At 63.6% G+C, this 13,820-nt stretch overlaps 1 protein-coding gene across 1 annotated transcript; it reads right to left on the bottom strand.

Moving 5' to 3' along the window:
* Nucleotides 1-1,427: 1,427 nt before the first annotated feature.
* Nucleotides 1,428-13,495, bottom strand: DRG2 (developmentally regulated GTP binding protein 2). Its single transcript, XM_047757886.1, has 13 exons — nt 13,338-13,495; nt 9,407-9,567; nt 8,693-8,782; nt 8,148-8,208; nt 6,770-6,860; nt 6,317-6,389; nt 6,141-6,231; nt 4,937-5,034; nt 4,671-4,747; nt 3,570-3,658; nt 3,003-3,061; nt 2,481-2,534; nt 1,428-2,204 (listed from the first exon to the last, which is right to left on the bottom strand). The coding sequence occupies exons 1-13, from the start codon at nt 13,399-13,401 to the stop codon at nt 2,118-2,120; spliced, it is 1,095 nt and encodes a 364-aa protein (XP_047613842.1). The 5' UTR covers nt 13,402-13,495; the 3' UTR covers nt 1,428-2,117.
* Nucleotides 13,496-13,820: the final 325 nt, after the last annotated feature.

Consider the following 13,820-nt stretch of genomic DNA (forward strand, 5'->3'; position numbering starts at 1 on the left):
TGAAGTGCAGTCTAAGGCTGCGGGCCGCAGGGAGGTGTGGGGGCCGCCGACCTTCACCAAGTCAGGCCGTCTGAGCAGGAAGAGGCCCCTGCCCAGCGAGGGTGAGTGGCAGGACCAGGGTGGCTCCTGGGGCAGGGCCCCATCCCGGGGGTTGGGGGGCGGGCAGTCCGGCAGGATGGGGCAGGCGCATCGGGGAGGTGTCGAGGGGCTTCTCCAGCTCTAGGGAGGCCTCCCCCCAGCACAAGTCGACACGAGGGTTCCACGCACAACAGCCTGGACTGTATAACCACAGTGAGCGCAGATCCAGAGGCCCAAGGGCCCACAGACGCACGGACGGCCCCAGGAGCACGCCCACCCTGGGAGGGACAGGCCCTCGTTTTGCACACTGCCCCCCCAAGCCGACTGGCCACAGACTCCCAGCCTTCTGGCCTCGGCTCCATGCTTCCCCAGTGCACGTGGGGGACAGAAAAGGCCTGGCTCTGACTCTGTGCACCCAGGACCCGCCTCTACCTGCAGGCAGGATGAGACAGTGGTCAGCACCTCCTCGTCGCCAGGAGGGGGCTGCCCTGGATGCCCATCGCCCCGCTCGTTTTACAGATGAGAACTCGGGTGAGTTGGGGACAAGGCCCCGGCTCTGCCGCTGCCCCCTCCCACTGCAGCCTGGGGATGCTGCAGGCTGACCCCTAGGGCCCAGGGCCGGGTCACCTCACCTGGGTCCCGTGGCCTGCTCCCTGCCTGCATGCCGCCCGAGGGGGTCCCGCAGCCCAGGACCGCACCGCCTCCAGGTGAAGTGCTGTGGGAGGGAGGCCCAGCCCCCCACGCTGGCCGCCTGGGGCTCCATGAATATTTAATGAAGTCTATTATTCCTGTTTTGTCACCGCAAAGGAGGCTGAGCAGCTGACAGAGGAGCCAGGAACAGCCGGGAGAGCTGGGCAGTGGGCCTGCTCCACTTTCCAGCCAGGCCCCAGACCCGCCCCCCCTTGTGGGGTGCTCTCTGCCCCTCGTGCTGGCCTGGGTGGCCTCATACAACCGCTACCTGCAGCCCAGAAAGCACCCCCCCCCCAGGAGGAAGCAGCCTCAGCCCGGGCTTCCAGTCCCAGCTCTGGGCTTAAGTTGTGTGGCCCAGGGCTGCCACTGCCCTGGGAGCACAGGCTGTCACTCCCTGGTGGCAGGCCCAGGCCCCTCCACTCCAGCCTCTGGAGGCCACAGAAGGTGCACCCTGCTCTCGTCTTGGCAGGTGGGCCTGGCCTCAGCAGGTGCCACACCTGGCCGGCAGCCCCTGCCCTAAGACCCTGTTCTGCCCTGTATCCCAGGCTTGGGCTTGCTCCCCAAGGCCCAGGCTCCCCCAGCTCCGGTCACCAGGCTCATGGCTGCCCCCTGACCCATCTTGGCAACGGAGTTCAGGGAACTTAGAAAACTGTCCTCAGTGAAGAGGAATCGCCATCTTTTATTTCGGGAGGAGACCGAGACTGGGGGCGGGGGGCTCCGAGAGAAGATGCAGAGCCCAGACCCCGAAGTCCCCGCCCCAGGTGGGGGGGGGTGTCTGCACAGGCTGGGTCCTGGGTGTTGTACTGGGCAGGGGCTGCCCCAGGAAGGGGGGCCCTTCAGGACCTGTCAGGCTGTGGAGGGTGTGAGGGGGGCCTTTAAAGCCCCAGACCTCTGCTTCCCATCAGGGGTGGCCCTGGGAAGGGGGTGGATAGAGGGGCGTGTCCTAGGCCGCCCCGTCCTGAGAGCCAGAGAAGCTGGCAGGAGATGCCCCAACAGCACACCAGCTCCAGGGACCCAGGCCGGCCTGGCTCCCGCCCACACCAAGCCAGCCATCTGCACCAGGCTCCAGCTGGGCGGACGTGGGCAACTCGCTCCCACAGTGCCCGAAGGAGCAGGGGGAGGGTGCGGGCCCAGGGGTCCAACCTCAGGACCCTTCCAGGGGCCAGTGTCGTGGAAACATGACCGGCCCAGCCCGTCCCGCCTTGTCCTTCTGCCCCCGCGTGCTCTCCACCGCCTGCCCACCGAAGGAGCTTCTGCCACTGGCAGAGATGCCAGCCTCTTCCTGGTGTGCGCTTGTACTGGCTGTTTGGGCTTCGGTGTGGCCTCCGGGGGCGGCGCGGGGCGGGGGGCTACTTCTTCACGATCTGGATGACGTCCTCGTGCTCCATGGTGTGGGTCAGCCCCACCCGCTGGGGACTGTACTTGGTGCTGGTGCCCTGGGGACAGTAGGAGCAGACCCCATCAGCCTGCGTGCCCCCCCGGCCAGGGCTGCCAGAGCTCCAGGGGAGGAGGGTGGGGGTCCCAGCGCCAGCAAACCCCGCAGCCTCAGCAGGACTCCCCACCGTCTGACCACCCTGGATCCAGCCTGGGTCACCTGCAGGCCACATGCCCCGAGGACAGATGGACACCTGGCCCCCACATGGAAGGACAGGCCCCAGCCTGACCCCAGGGCTGCCCTGGGCAACCCTGCCCATGTCCTGCCCGAGACTCACCCACACCAGCGCGTACTTGAACTGGCTGGCGAGCGAGCGGTGGATGCGGTGGCACTGGGGACAAGAGAGTCAGACAGTGAGAAGAGGCTGCGTCCAAGCCCCGGGCACGTTCCAGGAAGCACCGCTCCCCAGCAGGTGGGCTGACGGCTCAAGCTTGGGCCCCGCAAGGCCTGGTGCTCACGGCTGCGGCCCACTCCCCTCCCACAGGCCGCAGCCACCAGAGGAAGGTCTGGGACCTGGTGGGCAGTGGCCCTCCATCCGCCTGGCCAGAGCAGCAGCCCCACAGACACTCCCTCTGGGCAGGGCGGGTTTTCCGGCCCCCCACCCTACCTGGAGCCCCTGCACCCCGACTCAGGACAGCCCCACCCTAAGAGGCTGTGGCCCAGGGAGGGCAGAGGTCACAGGAGTCTATTGGGAGGCGGGAGGGAGGAGACCGTGGAGGGGCAGCCACTCCCCTCCTGAGGATGTGTCCCGCCCTGGTGTTTGCGGGAGGTCACGCCCCCCCCCCCACGCCAAACTCACCACGTGCTCCACCGAGGCCCCTTTCCGGAGGATGATGGCGTCTGTGAAGTCCGGCCGCTCTGCACGGGTGGACAGGGTGGGGGCGGCACATCAGGGCGCACAGCCCGCAGCCTGACCCGACCCCCTGCCCGCTGGCACACCCTCACCAAGGCCCCCAGCAGCTTTTACAGCCCTGACTCAACCAGAAAACCAAAGGACACCCAAGTGTGGGGGCAAACGGCCTGCAACCCCATCAGACAGCAGGGGAGCCGCAGGAAAACTGAGCCAGACCACCTCTGGCCGGGCAGCCTCATCTCCCTCTGCCAACGAGGCCAAGGTCCAGGCAAACCGCCCGGACGCAGCCGTAGGCCCGGGGTGTGAGGTGCACAGGGGAGCGGACGGTGGGGAGGCCTGCGTATCCAGCTCCTATAGCCCTGGGCAGCCTCTATCCCCCTGACCCCCAGCCCAGGACTGGGCCTTCTTTGCCTTAAGGGCTCAGGCCGGGGTCTGCAGGCGGGGGTGGAGAGCTGCCGGGAGGCTAGCGGGCCGGGGCTGGCGGGGCCGGGGCTCAGCGCCCCTCTGACTCACGTCCTCTCTTCTTGGTGTAGATGCAGGTCAGGGCCAGGTACTCCCAGAGCACCTCCAGCAGGTAGTCCAGGTTGAGCTTCATGCCACAGCTGCCGGGGGGGAAGGCGGAGTCAGACACACCCCGGCTCCAGAGGACACCCCCCAACCGGCCAGGCAGGGCACCCAGGCCAGGGCGGCCCGCCCTCCGGACGGGCTTCCTCTGCCCGTCATCGCTGTCATGATCTGCCCAACAGCCCGGCCCTTGCAGCTGCATCGCCCCGAGTGGGAGCCGCCCTCCCCGAGATGCGAGTGTGAGCGGCTACAGTGGCGCGAGGTGCGCTGGTGCCCTGGGGACAGGGACGGGGGAGGGGGCGGGGGAAGGGATGGGCCACAGCGGGCGGAGGACAGGAACAGAGCTGTCTGGCGGGAAGGACGCCCATGCTCTGCGGCTCTCTGTGGCTGGTGGCAATGTTCTGGAAACAATCCTGGTGCCTGGGCCCAAATCTGGTGCTAGGGGCAGGGGTGCGGGGCAGGGGCCAAGGACAGTCCCCTTCCCCTCCTGGCAGAGGGGACAGAAGCCACATCTTCCATGGCCAGGAGCAGTGGGTGGGAGCCCAGGGCTCTCTAGGGTCCACAGTTAACTCCTAAGTCCCTGGCCATTCTCATCCGTGTACCTTGGTGGGTAAAAATCCTTCTGCTTTTTAATTTTTTTTTTCTGTCTTTTTAGGGCCGCACCCGTGGCAATATGGAGGTTCCCAGGCTAAGGGTTGAATCGGAGCTGTAGCTGCTGCTCTACGCCTCAGCCACAGCCACGTGGGATTCAAGCTGCGTCTGTGACCTACACCACAGCTCGTGGCCACGATGGATCCGTAACCCACTGAGCGAGGCCAGGGATCGAACCTGCGTCCTCGTGGATGCTAGTCAGACTCATTCCTGCTGAGCCACGGAGGGAACTCCCCCTTCTGCTTTCTTAGCTAGAGCTCACCCCTTGTCACCCACCAGCCCAGCCAGTTCCGGGCAGGACCCAGCCAAGGTCCCCAGCAGCTCCCGGAGAGGCCTCCTCTGCTGCAAGGAGGCAGGCCGGCCGCGGTCCCGCCCAGCAAGGGCAGCGGGGAGCCTCACCTGATGACCACGCTGTCAGGCTGCCGGGCCAGGCGGTCCACTTCCTCCATGGAGATCTGGTCAATCTTGTTATAAACCTGGGGGGGGGGGAGAGGGTGCGCGGGAAGCGCAGGGACAGAGCAGTGCAGGCCGGGCCCTGCCCGCTGCCTCACGGACGGGAGAGGCCGGGCAGCCCCTGGGCCAAGGCGCGGGCGCCTCGCTCGGCCCGGCAGCCTGGGAGGGGCGCCCCTCGCTGGGCACAGGGCCTGGGGGCCGGCGCCACTTACATACAAGCAGGGCATGTACACGCGGTTGCCCACAATCACGTCGATGAACTCGTCCGGGGAGCAGTCTTCTCGGAAGAGCACCTCCGCGTTGAAGATCTCTGAGGGGCTCGGGTTAAGGGCAACCTGCGCCAGCAGCCCCTCCCCGACACCCCCGCAGGGGCCCCAAACAACCCATCGGGAGATACGCTGCCGAACGGGACCCCAAGCTTATCTGCTTCTGAGGGCGGACAAGATTTTAAGATGTGAGGCACCCCCCGAGCTCCTGCTGTGGCTCAGCAGATACAAATCTACCTAGCATCCATGAGGACGCAGGTTCGAACCCTGGCCTTGCTCAGTGGGTTAAGGGTCCTGCGCTGCTGTGGCTGTGGGGTAGGCCGGCAGCTACGGCTCTGATTCGACCCCTATGCTGGCAACTTCCACATGCTGCGAGTATGGCCCTAAAAAGGCAAAAAAAAAAAGAAAAGAAAAAGAAAAGAAAAGAAAAAAAGAAAGAAGGCACTCCAGCATTTTTTTTTCTCAAAGAAACATTGGGAACTTGGGCTCATCAGACACAACTTAGAATAGATTTACAAGGAGATCCTGCTGAATAGAATTGAGAACTTTGTTTAGATACTCATGTTGCAACAGAACAAAGGGTGGGGAAAAAAAAATGTAATTGTAATGTATACATGTAAGGATAACTTGATCCCCTTGCTGTACAGTGGGGAAAAAAAAAAAAAAACCACATGTGAGAGTTTCAATCAATACATAAACCTTTCAGATGAGAAGAAAACCAAGGCAGCTTAGTGGCAGCCCCAGCTCCTAGTCCAATCCAGCGCCCCGGGGCAGAGGGCTTCTCTGGGGCTGCCCTGCCTCCGAGTGCATCACTTGCCACCAGCCTGTCCCGCCAGGAGCTCTCTCTGTACTGAGCCTGGGACTCACCCCCAGACGTTTCAGGGGTGCCCACAGGCCCTGGTTCTCCCCGGGGCTCCTCCAGCCCAGGAGACCCTGTTCTCAGGGGCTGTTTCCTCGCCTGCTTGTCTTCCTTGCAGACGTGACTGTCCTTGAACCTGGCCAGGAGCCAGGAGGCCACCGTCGAGGGCATGGCTTGCAGCCCAGCCAGCCTGGAGCTTGGGGAGCCCGGGGCAGAGGGGACAGAAGGGCCTCGTGGGAGCCGGCTGCAGCTTCCCCGCAGCCCGCGCCCAGCCCCGCCCCAGAAGGATGCTGTACTCGTGCAGGATCAGCTGCACCAGCTTCTCCGAGCACTGGGTCAGCGTGACCGTCGAGTTAAAGGAGATGCCGCCTCCTTTCTTGGGCTGGAGGAGAGAGAGGGGACACGCTGACGGGGCCTCGCCACGCTCGCAGCCCCCTTGCCCGTGACCCAGGGGACAGGGGCCTCACCTTGAAGTAGATGTTGGGCTTGTGCTTGTTGAGGCGGATCCCCACCGACTCCAGCTCCTTCTCCAGCAGGGACCTGGGAGCAGCCCCCAAGGCCTTCACAGGTGCCCAGGGAGGGCCAGCCCCCCCTCTCAGACAAGGCGCAGCCCTCCTCCACCTGCTGCAGGCCGCGGGTGAGCACGGTTCTGCTGCCTGGGGCTGGGCAGCCCCAGGGCACCCAGGCCTCCGCAGGCAGGAGCCAGAGCCAGGATGGCACAGCCCCGGCCTCCAGACACAAGCGCCTCAGGGATGAGGCCCCCCGGCCACCTGTACTGGGCTCGGCCTGTGCACCATCTTGCCTCTGCTCCCACGGGTGGTAGGGCCACAAGCCCCTGGACCACTGATGCACTGTGGCCACGGTGCCCCCCCCCGCCCCCAGGGCCTCGGGCTGGCAGTCGCGCCGGCTCCGCCACCGACCTCTGCGCCTCTCCCTTGGTGGCGTCCAGCATCATGATGACCACGTCTGCCGTGCGAGCCACTGCGATCACCTGTCGGCCTCGGCCTTTCCCTGGTCGGGGGGGGGGGGGACACGTGGTCATGCAGTGACACGGGCAGGACGGTGTGGCGCCCAGACGCCTGCCCTTATAGACCTGCCATGGACTCTGCCCCATGCCACCCCTGGCTGGCATGTGTCTCGAACCCCGTGCTGTCTCACTCATGGAGACGTGCTGCAGGAGGAAACTGGCCTCACCACCCAGGGAGGAACGGTGTGCACCCCCCCCACCCCCGAGAGCAGGAGGGGAGCATCCCCCCACCAGCGCCCCCTCAACCCGCCAAGCTGTGCCGCGCAGTTGGTGTGGTCCGCCCGCTGCACATGAGAGACACTCAGGCTTTGCCCAGACGCACAGAGCTGTGTCGTCCCAGCACGTGACCCGTCTGCCCCTTGAAATAAGTTACAGAAAGGAGCCCAGCAGTCAGCACAGGAGGCGGGGTCGCAGGCGTTGCCACTGGATGAGGATGAAGCAGGCCCCAGCCGTGGGGACACAGCAACCCGGGGACCGAGGAGGCGGCCCGGACCCAGGCAGCCTGGGCTTCCACCACGACCTGCCTCCCGCTTCAGACGACGCGGGGCTGGGATGTGCCGACCACCGGGGCCAGCGGCCTCCTGGCCCCGTGCCGCTAGGTGGGCAGGGGCCTAGGGGACCACCACTCCCCTGCCCAATTCAAGCCGCAGCACCTCATCCCGATGAGGGTGGCGGGCAGGGGCCCTGCAGAGGGGACACAGCACTGGGCCCCCAAGGAGGAGGCCGTGGCCCCAGCCAGGGCGGCTGTACAGCCAGAGGCAGGTCCAACCCCAGCTCTGACTCAATAGGCAGTGGTCGTTTAGGGCAGACACTTACTGAGGGTCCCCCCGCCTTGAGCAGGAACCAGCACGCCTCCCTAGGCCACAGGGAGGCTCGTGCGAGGGCCGAGGGAGACCACAGCAAGTGCGGCCTCACCCCCCGCCAGCAGCCATCTCCTGCCATCACTGTGGACAGCCACCTGCCACCAGAAGCCCTGCGTGAGTCCCACCTCCCAAAGCAGGGGACAGGGTTCTAGGATAGAGGCCGTCTGAGCCAGCCACTAACACGCATCCATCCCTGGCAAGGTCCGCCACAGACGGGGCATGGGAACTCGATCCTGCCTGGGGAGCACCCGGTCCCCTGGGCTCTGAGGCCAGAGGCCCTCGGAACAGAGCACTGGGCACCAGGAGGGGCTGTGAGCCCATCCCATCAGCTGTCCACAGCCACTCATTCTCACAGCGAGGCCAACGCGCCCGACACCCCGTCCCCTGCCCCGCTGCTCCAACACTGACCTTGTGCGGCGCCCTCGATGATGCCAGGAAGGTCCAGGAGCTGGATGTTGGCGCCTTTGTACTGGGAGACACGAGAGAAGGTGAGGTCGCCGGTCAGCTTCCAGAGGGAGTCTGAGCTCTGTCCCCACCCCCGCCGGGTGCAGAGCGCATCCCCCGCGAGCTGAGGGGCCCCCGGGGGGCTCTCCCCGTTTCTACAAGCGCACAACAGCTGCTGCTGACGGCAAGAGCTGCCCACAAACAAACCACTTCACGGCGGGAGGCCCAAGGCCCCAGGACTCTGCTGCCCAGGGCTCCAAAGCTTCACGGCAACAGAAGGACCCGGGCAACCAGCTGTGGGGGACCGAGGGGCACCGCCGAGGAGAGCCAGCCGTGCTGGCTGGACTCGGAACCAGCCAGGATTGCAGGACAGGCCATGCATCTTGGGGGCCCCGGCAGCCCAGCTGAGAGCCGTCCCCGCCCCCCCCCCCCCCCCCCCGGTCCCCATGACACACGCACTCACACACACGCTCACCCGGCCTCCCCGGAGCCGGCAAACCCCGACTTACTTCAATGACCCCCGGGATGCAGGTCAGGGTGGTGAACTCGTAGGACGCAGCCTCGCTGGCGGTGGAGGTCATCAGACTCAGGAAGGTGGACTGGGGGGAAGGAGGGCGTGGCAAGGCCCGGCCCCGCCCCCCGGAAGCAGCAGGGCCGTCCCTCCTCAGCCCCCCACTGGAGTCCCCTCCGGCCCCACCCGGGTGGCCTCAGGCCTGTCTCCGGAGGACACAGGGACCAGGAGCTTCCCCAGCTGTGTCAGGCCCAGTCCTCGCCACGTAAAGATTAGACGTGGGCTTTACACGAAACCAAGAAAGGTCTCGAAAGACTCCGCAGGGGAGCTGGCGTCAGTCTCCAAAGCCCAAGCACGCGCCCCTCCCTGCCGGCCTCCTGGCAATTCTGCTCACTGGGCCCGGCCTCAAGGCCCTGGCCTGGGGCTCTGCTCAGATACCTGCCCGCGGAGCAGCCCCCCCTCCGCCCCTCCTGTCCAGGGCACAGAGCTCCCCAGCGAGCAGGGGCAGAGCACCCCAGCCCCCGCATCCCAGCTCCCAGCAGGCACCGGGGGCACGTGGGCACAAGGGCATGCGGGCAAAGTTTGTGCCCTGCGACGAGGCAGAGGCCGGGAGCCACTCTGCAGGAGAGGCAGCCAAGGGGTGCGGGGCCCCAGGGGGCTGGGTCTCCCCTGGCGCTGGCACCCCCCAAGGCCCAGGCTGCCCATCACTGACCTTACCCACGGAGGGAAAGCCAATCAGCGCCACCCGGGCGTCGCCGGACTTCATGACGTCGAAGCCCTCGCCTTTGGAGGAGGCCGACTTGGAGGGCTCCAGCAGCTGGGCCCGATACTTGGCCAGCTTCGCCTTCAGCAGGCCCAGGTGGTACTCGGTGGCTGAGGACACAAGCCAGACGGAGCTGAGTGTCTGGGCTGGGGCTGCGCGGGGCCCTCGGGCACCTGCGGGCTGGCCGCGGCCCCGCTGCCGAGGCGCTCAGGAGGTGCCCTTGGCTTTCACTTCATTTGGAACAACGGCCAGGGTCCTTGCTGAGCCCTCTCAACACCGTGTCACGGTGGCAGTGGGGGAGAGGGGCATGGCACTCCTGGGGTGTCTTCTGAGGTCGCTGAAGGCATTTCTCGGGCAGGGCAAGGAGACCAGCTGCCCAAAGAGGTGACCCGTGTGGCCCAGGCTCAGGGGGAAGCTGGGTCAGGATCTCTGGGCACAGAGCCTCTGCTCTGTAGACACAGGGTGGATCTTGTGTGTGTGTTAAAAGCACGGCCTGGGGGAGTTCCCGTCGTGGCGCAGCCGAAACAAATCTGACTAGGAACCATGAGGTGGCGGGTTCGATCCCTGGCCTTGCTCAGTGGGTGAAGGCTCCCGCGTGGCTGTGGCTGTGGCTGTGGTGAAGGCCGGTGGCTGTTCCCTTAGCCCGGGAACCTCCATATGCCGCAGGTGCAGCCCTCAAAAGAAAATGAAATAAATAAAAGTACGGCCTGTTTTGTTTGAAACTTAGGTAGAGGCTCCCCAACGAGGGATCCCAGGCTGCCAATGAGGCCTCTTGGAGGGGACACAAGTGACCAACATCGGTCTGCGTTGTAGCTGCCACATGCCCAGTGATTCTGCTCAGAGGCGCAAACATCTCACTGCGCTCTTAAAACGTCACTGTATCTTGGCTAGGCTCCACCATTTGCTTTTTGAAATATAAAAGGTGATGATTATATTTATCATATAATTACACTGATCATGTAGCATATTTATTATATTTAATTATATTTAATTACAGGTTATTTTCCTTTTTCTCCTTCCTTGTATCACTACTAGGGCACTATATTGACTCCCCCCCCAAACTCCTGTGTACAGAAGTCGCACTGCAGATGCAGGGCTGCATTTCAGGGCAGCAGGGTGGGGTGGGCACAGAACCGTGGCCAGGGGACCAGCCCAGCTGCCTCTCCAACTCCCGCCACTCTCCCTTCCATTCGCTGCAGTCCAGCTACTTGGAATATAACATTTCTTCCTGTTTTGTTTTCTTTCTTTCTTTTTTTTCCTTTTTTTGCTTTTTAGGGCCACAACTGCAGCACATGGAGGTTCCCAGGTGAGGGGTCGAATCGGAGCTACAGCTACCAGCCTACACCACAGCCACAGCAACACAGGATCCGAGCTGCGTTTGCGACCTACACCACAGCCCACGGCCACGCCGGATCCTTAACCCGCTGAGCGAGGCCAGGGATCGAACCTGCGTCCTCCTGGATGCCGGTGGGGTTCACTAACTGCAGCACCACACCGGGAACTCTCTGGTTTTGTTTTCTTTTTTTGGCCGCCCTGCAGCACATGGAGCTCCTGGGCCAGGGATCAGATCTGAGTCGCAGTCTCGACTTACGCCGCAGCTGCACCAACGCTGGATCCTTTGACCCACTGTGCTGGGCCAGGGACAGAACTTGCGTCCTGGTGCTGCAGGGACACCGCCAGTACCCTTGCGCCACAGCGGGAACTCCAGTAATGCTTCTTTCTGTTTCCTCATCTTCCCAAGGCTATTCCTTCTCACCAGCCCTGGGGTGGGGGTGGGCTGGGCTGGCCAATAGCATGCAGAGATTAAGAGCCTGGGCTGGAACCCACCCTGAAATTCCCCACTGGACTTTGGAAAAGTGACTTAATCAATCTTCGAGGGCTTCAGTTTAACTGCAAAGTAGGCATGTTAAAGTAATACCTACTGTGGCCGACTTCCGACTTCCGCAATCAAAGACTGCGCTGGGAACAATGACCAGCTCAGAGAAGCACTCAGGGACAGCTGCTATTACTGCGGTCCGCAGCAAGCCCACCCCTCTCCAGGCCCCTGGCCACCTCCTGGGCCAGCTTACTGTCCTCATGGCTATTTGGCTTTGAGTGGAGTCCACTTAGAGGATTTTTCCAATACACGCTACAGTCCGACAGGATCCGAGGTCGGCTCAGTCTGTGGCTGCCGCGCCCCTCTGCCTCCTCGAGCCCTGAGATGATACTCCACAGCGTGGCCAAAGCGAACTTTCTTTTTCTTTCTTTCTTTTTTTTTTTTTTTTAAGAGCCGCACCTGCAGCATATGGAGGTTCCCAGGCTAGGGGTCAAATCGGAGCTGTAGCTGCTGGTCTATGTCAGAGCCACAGCAACACGGGAGCCGAGCTGTGTCTCCGAGCTACACCACCACTCACAGGAACACCAGATCCTTAGTCCACTGAGCAAGGCCAGGGATCGATCAAACCTGTGGCCTCATGGATGCTAGTCAGATTCGTTTCTGCTGAGCCAAGACAGGAACTCCCAGAGGGAACGTTCAACACAGAAATCAGACCACATCTCTGCTTGACACCCTCCTCAAGCTTCCACTGCCCTCCGAACACAACTCAGACTCTTCCCCTGATCCACACGGCCCCATGTGATGGGCCCTCTCCTTCCCATCCTGCACTCCAGCCCCAGACCTTCAGCTGCTTGGACAAGCCAAGCTCATTCACTCTTGCTCAGGGCATCTACACCAGCTGCTCCCTCTGCCAGGAACAGTCTTGCCTTTGCAACACTGGTTCCTTCCTCTCGTTCTGGTCTCAGCTCATGGTGGTCTTCGGGGATCGTCCCACCCTAGCAGGCCCAGGCCCACCCCCAACACGCTTGCTACAACACTGTGCTTAGTCTCCACAGCGCTTATTACTGGCTGAAATTCCCGTGTTTATTGGGTTTCTAGTTTACACACTGTCCTCTGCAAGGTCAGCTCCATGCGGGCAGGGATGTGTTCCCCACCTTAACCGCAATGCCTGGCACAAGGTAAGGGCCCCAACTTCTCAGCCTTCAGAACCGAATGCAACCAACCACGGGCAGACACTGCAGCCAACCAACCGGAGCTCCTTGCTTCCTGCCCTGGCGAGCCAGGCACGGCCTCAGCCACTGTGGCCAAGGGCCTCTCCCATTCCTCCACACCCTCCTTCTGATGGAGACCACTTTCCTCGCTCTCCAGAGAACACACCGCGCTCGCCTTTGCCTTAGCAGCGCCCCTGATCTGGAATACCCACCCTCAACCAGTGAAAGTTCCACCTCCTCCTGGAAGCCTTCCTGGGTGTCACCATTCTTCCCGAGGCTCCTCTCTTCGGAGCTCCTCTAGCCCTTAGGATCTGAAGCCCAGATTGAATGCTTCATTATGTGCTGCCTACGCTGGGCAGTTTACTTTACATCGAGTGCCCACCATCCTGTGCTATGTTATCCTCGTACACAGACGAGAACACTGTCGCTCAAAGAGGTTCAGTGGCTCTCCAAGCTTCCACAGCAGGTACGCGGTGGAGCGGGGTCCAAACCCAGATCTGCCAGACTCAGGTCTGACCCACCCACCGAGGGGCTCAGGGCGAGGTTGTCGTGTGTGTGGGTTTCGGGGGGCGCGGGGGGGGGGTGTGTGGACAGGGTTTCCTCCTGGACCTCCCTGTACAAAGGGTCAGAGCATCAGCTCCCCAGGCCCGGCCGGCCGCCAGGAGACCCGGGCTCCCTGTCTGGGTCAGACGCTGGCTCCACGAGTGGGCATTTCTCTCCTCGGACCCCTGGTCTGACGCTGATCCGCTTTCTGGGGGTCGCTGCAACAAGGCCGGGCGCGGAGCTCGGATCCCGCCGGGCCCCGCCGGCTCTCGGCCGCCCCCCGCCCGCCGCAGCCCTGGCCGGCCCTCACCCTTGTTCTTCTGCGTGCGCGCAATCTCCTTCTCGATCTCGGAGATCTTCTCCAGGATCCCCATGGCGGCGGCGGAGCCGGGGGCACCCGCGACAGAGTCCGCGGCGGCACAGCGACCAACGTGCGCCGGAAGCCCACGGAGAACGGCGTCCCCGTGCGTCCGGCGCGCCGGGATTCAGAGTCCGGGCGGGCGACGTCGAGCGGAGTGCCAGGCGTTATTGGTTCCGGCCGGGGCCGGGGCGGGGCCAGGCCGGCGGGGCGGGGCCGGGGCGAAGATGCGCAGGAGCGGGCGGTGGAAGACCAAGGGGGACTCTCTGGTCACGGACGTTGAACGGCTGGTCTCCAGGGCAGGCGACTCTGCTGGTGTCAAGAGAAGGCGCTGAGCTGAGAGCCAGGTGCCTTGCTCTGTGTCGAGCTTAAAAGCGGGTCCCTAACTTAGCTTTACTGCCTACCATCAGCTGCCTCCCGATAGGACGCAGTGTA

The sequence above is a fragment of the Phacochoerus africanus genome, chromosome 14 (assembly GCF_016906955.1).
Source record: "Phacochoerus africanus isolate WHEZ1 chromosome 14, ROS_Pafr_v1, whole genome shotgun sequence".
Lineage (NCBI taxonomy): Eukaryota > Metazoa > Chordata > Mammalia > Artiodactyla > Suidae > Phacochoerus > Phacochoerus africanus.